An 8,740-nucleotide genomic window follows, 5' to 3' on the forward strand; every position below is an offset into this window, starting at 1 on the left:
CATCCCTGACATACAGAGAGGAAGAGGAGGAGGAGGAGGAAGAGGAGGAGGCGTAGAGACCTTTTCTTCCTTCAACCTCCTCTTGCTCTTGTTTTCCATTCCTTTAGTATTTTTCCATATTTCCATCCAGATTCTATTTAACGTGTATAGCGTAGAGAGAGGTGTTTCTATGTGCGTGCGTGCGTGCGTGCGTGCGTGCGTGCGTGAGCGTGAGTGTGTGTGTGTGTGTGTGTGTGTGTGTGCGTGCGTGTGTGCGTGCGTGTGTGCGTGCGTGTGTATTGTATTCATTAGGGCTGGAGGTAACTTTGCTTTTCATGCTTCAGTGCAGTGTTGTTTTCGTCGACTAAAACTAAGGCTAAGGCTAACGACATACCTCTTTTCACTGACGAAAAGTAAATGGAAACTAAATGAAAACTAAGCTATGGTGACTAAAAACTAGACTAAAATGTTAGGAAGGGACTAGTGGACAAGAGATCCAGTATAAGTCATTTTACACTTGCATGCTGAAAATAGGGTACCACAAGCTCACAACGCGTAACTGAGAGAAAGAAAGATTACAAAGTTGTTTTATTTGCTGTAGTGCTTCTCATAGGGTTAGGGTTAGGGTTAGGGTTAGGGTTCTCATAGGCATGCGGTGTGGCCCGCAGAGCTAAACGAAGCCAACCTATGTAAAGCGCCTTGGATAAAGGCGCTATATAAATGCACCATTTACCATTTATTTACCAACCTCATTTGCATAATATGCTAATGAGGTTGGCTAGATCATTAAGCCAGCAAGGTGGAACCACAGCATTCCAACACACACACACACACACACACACACACACACACGCACGCACGCACGCGCGCGCGCACACACACACACACACACACACACACACACACGCACACGCACTGTGTGCTTATATGTCTGGTGGGGCTGGTATAAGAAATGTCAAAAAATATCGTTATGAATCGATAATCGATTTTAACATGAACGATGCGACTACATCGATGCACGTGTGTCTGGATCGGTCAAAATAGCGTCTGCATCGGACGTTGGTTCCATCCTAAAGTTGTGAATCGATATAATTCAACTAACTGCGGGAAAAACACAGATGTACAAGCCCAAACACAGACGTACAAGCCCAAAGCGCTGTGCATTGCGACGGGTAGATAACTTGTAGATCTGTTACTTCCAGCGCAGGACGGGCGCATGCTTATGACGCTCTTAACTATGCATCAGCAGCCAGCGACAACACACGAGCAGCATAAACCACTCGTCGTCAGACGGGATACACACGCAGATACGAGTCACCACACAACTGTATTGCACACATCTGTGCTTTCATCCACGCTTCCATAGCCTTTTAAATCTTATTTCCCATCCACGGGCACAAGCAGAGTGATATCAGCAGCTTCCACCCGATCTGGGACGGTGGTGTTGTTTCTGACGAGGGAAGCTACTAGTTAGCATGGGAGCTAACATTAGTTTAACTCTGGTCCATATCGTTAGGAGGAGTTAGAAGGAGTCCTCCTTAACACTTTAATCGCTCAGAGTTATTTCATTACATTATAGCGCCCATTCGACGGACCCCTTTTCCGGACGGACCGGAAGTTGTTGTTGATGTGTGTGTAGCAGCTAACAATAGCCACACCACTCTAGAGTCGTTCGACAACAACGGGAGGTAAGAATAAATCTATCGCTACTAGCGACTGGACCGCTGAGCGCCGTCTAACACAGGATCTTTTTTGCATAATTAGACGGGATGATTTAGATCGCGAGTTATGAACGTTTTAAGATTTTCGTTTTCATCAGCTAAACAGGGGAGGGAGTTTTTCGATGACGTCTCACTCTTGCACAACACCGAGGATTGCCCAACAGGCGCTCCCAGGCTGTGGAGCCATGCGATCCGTCCTCATATCAATAAACTTTGTCTTTTGGACAAGACTTCGTCCTGAGCGTCGGCCGTTACTAATAGAAAGGACAAAGGACTTCGTCCTGGGCGATGGGAGTGTTAATAACACTATGGTACTTTCCATCCGTTCCCCAACCCTCACACTCGATGCTTCACAATGAATGATAGACTGTATCGTTGCGTCTGCCCGTGTTTAATGGTCAGGGTTTCACAGTCCCACAGCAGGCAGACCTGTCAAAACTATGCACTTCCCAAAGCTCAGAGACATGCCACCACCCAATAAGTTCAAACTCAGAGACATGCCACCACCCAATAAAGCTCAGAGACATGCCACCACCCAATAAGTTCAAACTCAGAGACATGCCACCACCCAATAAAGCTCAGAGACATGCCACCACCCAATAAAGCTCAGAGACATGCCACCACCCAATAAAGCTCAGAGACATGCCACCACCCAATAAAGCTCAGAGACATGCCACCACCCAATAAAGCTCAGAGACATGCCACCACCCAATAAAGCTCAGAGACATGCCACCACCCAATAAAGCTCAGAGACATGCCACCACCCAATAAAGCTCAGAGACATGCCACCACCCAATAAAGCTCAGAGACATGCCACCACCCAATAAAGCTCAGAGACATGCCACCACCCAATAAAGCTCAGAGACATGCCACCACCCAATAAAGCTCAGAGACATGCCACCACCCAATAAAGCTCAGAGACATGCCACCACCCAATAAGTTCAAACCCACCTCTAGAATATTGCTTTCCCCAGCTATCTCATAACACTTTCATTTATTTTATTCCATAGTCTTAGTTTTTCTCTAATAAAGTTGTTTTCTCATGTTCCACTTCCACGTCTTTAACCCATTTTGGGCGGGAACCCCTTTTGGTGTTAGCATTATGTTATGCTTTAGCTATTGAAAAATAGCAGATCTACAAGCTCGTAGCGCGCCACCGAGTGGCGCGCTACGAGCTTGTAGGTCTGCTATTTTTGAAAAATCGAACGACTGACATAGAAACATAGCTTTTTCAGAAAACTGTCAGGATGTAGAAGATATTTTTAGAATCTGATCTCAGGTCAAAATGGGTAAAAAAGTACTTAATATAAATAATAATATTATCACTATTATTATTACTACTTGGTTTACTGCCTATGCTCATGTAGTCACTATTCATTGATTCATTCGTATCCAAATCCATTTGTAAAAAAAAATCTCACTGCTCAGGTCAAATAGGCGATATGCGATTAAGGAAATAGGTAGCTGATATATTGCACTTTTACCTTAGCGCTAGGTATACTCTTGGTTGCTTGTTTTTGCAGAAAATGCACTAAAGACTTCTGGTGATTAGTAGTTTTTGTTCCCTACCTATGTTGAATACACTTATTGTAAGTCGCTTTGGATAAAAGCGTCTGCTAAAAAAAAAAAAAATGACTGTAATGTAAAATGTGATTAATTGAGATGAATTAATCACAAAGCCTCCAATTAATTAGATGTTTTTTTAATGAAGTCCCAACCCTATTCTTTATAGATCTAGCTTCAAATTAAAAATCTAAAAAAGGTTAAATGTGTCAGATCGCACCGTATCGTATCGAATCGCATCAAATTCCACGAAATTCCACAAAATCGAAATCGTATCGATTTTGACTGAATCGAATCTTATCGAATCGTTCTGTATATAAAATGTATCGTCTCCGAATCGCATCGTAGCCCAATGCGTATCGATACGTATTGAATCGTCTTGTAAGGGAGAGATGCACACACCCCTAATAAAAGTGTTTTTCTCTCCAGGCTGTACTATCCGGATGTCCATCCTGTCCATGGAATTCAACTGATGAGAGTTGGAAAGATACAGCATTACTTGGGACACGTAAGAGATGCCATGGCAACACTCACACAGGTACACAGTATATATTGTAGTGAGTCCCTAACATTCCTTACCCACTAGTCCCTAACCCACTAGTCCCTAACATTCCTTACTTCCTTCTTCCACTAAGGCTTATGACATCATCAAGGTCACCCACGGCAACGACCAGCCTTTGACCACAGAACTGTTGATGAAGATGGAGGAGTGTCGCGCTGAGATGGAGCACGCCTAGTGGCATTATAAATATATTATGATATGTACATGTATATGTACATGTATATGTGACCAAATTTGACTGAGCGACTGCCATTGGATTTTTTAAAATTTTTGTTTTTTCATGTCATATGAAAGCAGGGAATCATAGCTTCAAATTGACTTATTGGTTGTTCAGTTTGACCCACCGGTTTTGGAGATATGGCTTATAGAGTAATGTCTTGCAGAAAACAGCGAGTTGAGAAAACAGGCTTGAAAGGTTCACTTCTGTGGACTCTAACATTACACCTAGCTACATGTTTAAGCATTTATTTCATATTTACATGTCTTATGTGGTCTCTAACATTACACCTAGCTACATGTTTAAGCATTTATTTCATATTTACATGTCCTCTGTGGACTCTAACATTACACCTAGCTACATGTTTAAGCATTTATTTCATATTTACATGTCTTCTGTGGACTCTAACATTACACCTAGCTACATGTTTAAGCATTTATTTCATATTTACATGTCTTCTGTGGACTCTAACATTACACCTAGCTACATGTTTAAGCATTTATTTCATATTTACATGTCTTCTGTGGACTCTAACATTACACCTAGCTACATGTTTAAGCATTTATTTCATATTTACATGTCTTCTGTGGACTCTAACATTACACCTAGCTACATGTTTAAGCATTTATTTCATATTTACATGTCTTCTGTGGTCTCTAACATTACACCTAGCTACATGTTTAAGCATTTATTTCATATGTACATGTCTTCTGTGGACTCTAACATTACACCTAGCTACATGTTTAAGCATTTATTTCATATTTACATGTCTTCTGTGGACTCCAACATTACACCTAGCTACATGTTTAAGCATTTATTTCATATTTACATGTTGATTTCAGCTCTGACACTTATTTCAGACATGCTCTAGTATGTGAAGAGTCTGCCTGTGCTATTAACTCAATTTGAAAAACAAAACAAAAAAACAAACGTTTTTCTCTGGTGAAAAGCTGGAATTTGCGCGATGGCAGTCTCTCAGTCAAATCTGGTCACATATGTACATGCCTAGTGACATTATAAATATATTATGACATGTATGTACATACATACATCTACATATCATTTATCATAATATACCTGTACAACAATACATGTATTATTATGATCTGATAACCGCTTTTATCACAATATTAAGAAGAAAAAGAAAAACGGTTCTGTTTTTTCTCTTTGTTTTTGGTTTTTTTCCTGTACTTTACTTTGTTGTAGTTTTCTCTGTTTGTCATATATATTGTGTCATATATAGCATAGCGTTGGTGAGGGAAGCATCATATGTTATGTGTAGTTGGTGAGGGAAGCATAGTGTTGGTGAGGGAAGCATCATATGTTATGTGTAGTTGGTGAGGGAAGCATAGTGTTGGTGAGGGAAGCATCATATGTTATGTGTAGTTGGTGAGGGAAGCATAGCGTTGGTGAGGTAAGCATCATATGTTATGTGTAGTTGGTGAGGGAAGCATAGTGTTGGTGAGGGAAGCATCATATGTTATGTGTAGTTGGTGAGGGAAGCATAGCGTTGGTGAGGGAAGCATCATATGTTATGTGTAGTTGGTGAGGGAAGCATAGCGTTGGTGAGGGAAGCATCATATGTTATGTGTAGTTGGTGAGGGAAGCATAGTGTTGGTGAGGGAAGCATCATATGTTATGTGTAGTTGGTGAGGGAAGCATCATATATATTATGTGTAGTTGGTGAGGGAAGCATAGCGTTGGTGAGGGAAGCATCATATATATTATGTATAGTTGGTGAGGGAAGCATAGTGTTGGTGAGGGAAGCATCATATGTTATGTGTAGTTGGTGAGGGAAGCATAGCGTTGGTGAGGGAAGCATCATATATATTATGTATAGTTGGTGAGGGAAGCATAGCGTTGGTGAGGTAAGCATCATATGTTATGTGTAGTTGGTGAGGGAAGCATAGCGTTGGTGAGGGAAGCATCATATATATTATGTGTAGTTGGTGAGGGAAGCATCATATATATTATGTGTAGTTGGTGAGGGAAGCATAGCGTTGGTGAGGGAAGCATCATATATATTATGTATAGTTGGTGAGGGAAGCATAGTGTTGGTGAGGGAAGCATCATATGGTATGTGTAGTTGGTGAGGGAAGCATATCGTTGGTGAGGTAAGCATCATATGGTATGTGTAGTTGGTGAGGGAAGCATCATATATTGTATGTGTAGTTGGTGAGGGAAGCATCATATATATTATGTGTAGTTGGTGAGGGAAGCATAGTGTTGGTGAGGGAAGCATAGTGTTGGTGAGGGAAGCATCATATATTTTATGTGTAGTTGGTGAGGGAAGCATAGCGTTGGTGAGGGAAGCATCATATATTTTATGTGTAGTTGGTGAGGGAAGCATAGCGTTGGTGAGGTAAGCATCATATGTTATGTGTAGTTGGTGAGGGAAGCATAGTGTTGGTGAGGGAAGCATCATATGTTATGTGTAGTTGGTGAGGGAAGCATAGCGTTGGTGAGGGAAGCATCATATGTTATGTGTAGTTGGTGAGGGAAGCATAGTGTTGGTGAGGGAAGCATCATATATATTATGTATAGTTGGTGAGGGAAGCATAGCGTTGGTGAGGGAAGCATCATATATTTTATGTGTAGTTGGTGAGGGAAGCATCATATATATTATGTATAGTTGGTGAGGGAAGCATAGCGTTGGTGAGGGAAGCATCATATGTTATGTGTAGTTGGTGAGGGAAGCATAGTGTTGGTGAGGGAAGCATCATATATATTATGTATAGTTGGTGAGGGAAGCATAGCGTTGGTGAGGGAAGCATCATATATTTTATGTGTAGTTGGTGAGGGAAGCATCATATATATTATGTATAGTTGGTGAGGGAAGCATAGCGTTGGTGAGGGAAGCATCATATATTTTATGTGTAGTTGGTGAGGGAAGCATCATATATATTATGTATAGTTGGTGAGGGAAGCATAGCGTTGGTGAGGGAAGCATCATATATTTTATGTGTAGTTGGTGAGGGAAGCATCATATATATTATGTATAGTTGGTGAGGGAAGCATAGCGTTGGTGAGGGAAGCATCATATATTTTATGTGTAGTTGGTGAGGGAAGCATAGCGTTGGTGAGGGAAGCATCATATATTTTATGTGTAGTTGGTGAGGGAAGCATCATATATTTTATGTGTAGTTGGTGAGGGAAGCATCATATATATTATGTGTAGTTGGTGAGGGAAGCATCATATATTTTATGTGTAGTTGGTGAGGGAAGCATCATATATATTATGTGTAGTTGGTGAGGGAAGCATATATATGTGTAGTTGGTGAGGGAAGCAAAATAAGCTAATTAGCTTCAGCCTACACCTGTTTTGGTCATAGCAATGTATCTTTATGTTTATACTGTTTCATTTTGTACATGAACTGAAGACCAAAATAAAACATGTTATGTTTTGGAGTGTGTGTGTGTGTGTGTTTGTGTGTGTGTGTGTGTGTGTGTGTGTGTGTGTGTGTGTGTGTGTGTGTGTGTGTGTGTGTGTGTGTGTGTGTGTGTGTGTGTGTGTGTGTGTGTGTGTGTGTGTGTGTGTGTGTGTGTGTGTGTGAGTGAGAGTAAACATGCACTGATGTATATACTGTTTCATTTTGTACATGAACTGAAGACCAAAATAAAACATTGTTATGTTATGTTTTGGATTGTGTGTGTGTGTGTGTGTGTGTGTGTGTGTGTGTGTGTGTGTGTGTGTGTGTAAGTAAACATGCACTGATGTATGGACTCCATACAGTAGTAACACCTCCAAACAGAGGTCAGGGTTTAAGGGAGAGCAACAGATAACGTATACCTTGCCATTTACAAACTAGTCCATATCTATAGGCATCAATTAGTTGATTTTGTTTGGATATATAATGGAAATCATAAAACGAAATCCACCTGCTGGTACCTGTACGTCTGGGGAAGCTATTGATTCTGCCAGGCTGTTATTTACATTTCAAAATGGTTTCCATCCAAAGTTGACATGTTTTACTAATGCTTAACAAACAACTGGTGCTTGTGAGTGAACCGACTTCTCTAAAAGAGACTTTGTCTTTAGTTACATCACATGTTGTTAAAACCTAGCTGGAGTTAGATGTACAATAGTTATAAAGGTGCACGTTTAGGTCTGAAGACCTACAGTAAGGTGTCTCATATTTACCTTGGGGTGCACCAACCAGTTCACTTAAATACATTGGGCCCATGGAGAGATTGGTGGCCACAGTGTAAGGCCTCACTCACACCTTTTGATCTAGCATACAACATTGATGCATGCTAGATGTAAGCAAGATGTAAGTGTCATGGCCGCCCCAATGCATTTCCAATGGAAGTCACATGGTTTGATACAACATTGGACTACAAGCTGTTGTATGGCTTTTGGCTGTGTTTCGACTGCCCCCCTCCCCCTCATACAACACAAATGTTGTGTCAAACCATGTGACTCCCGTTGGAAATGCATTGTGAGCTTGCATCAGCTATACATCTCATACAACAAGCATACATCAATCTGTTGCGACCGTGTGAGTCGCCCCTGAGGCCGCAAGCACCTCTGGTTCTACAGAACCTTCCAGTCTCTCTCTGAACCACCTCTGGTTCTACAGAACCTTCCAGTCTCTCTGAACCACCTCTGGTTCTACAGAACCTTCCAGTCTCTCTGAACCACCTCTGGTTCTACAGAACCTTCCAGTCTCTCTGAACCACCTTTGGTTCTACAGAACG

General features: G+C 41.4%; 1 protein-coding gene across 1 annotated transcript in view; it reads right to left on the minus strand.

The window, feature by feature from the left end:
* LOC306919887 (ARL14 effector protein-like) overlaps positions 1-99 on the minus strand; it is a gene marked incomplete at its 5' end in the record, with an annotated part of 7,034 nt that extends 6,935 nt beyond the window's left edge. The window contains one exon of the mRNA XM_079496435.1: positions 61-99. Coding sequence (XP_079352561.1) covers positions 61-99 — 39 coding nt within the window. The remainder of the gene's footprint in view (positions 1-60) is intronic.
* Between the last annotated feature and the right edge of the window lie 8,641 nt (positions 100-8,740).

This window comes from Electrona antarctica, assembly GCF_951216825.1.
Source record: "Electrona antarctica genome assembly, chromosome: 3".
Taxonomy (NCBI): Eukaryota; Metazoa; Chordata; class Actinopteri; order Myctophiformes; family Myctophidae; genus Electrona; species Electrona antarctica.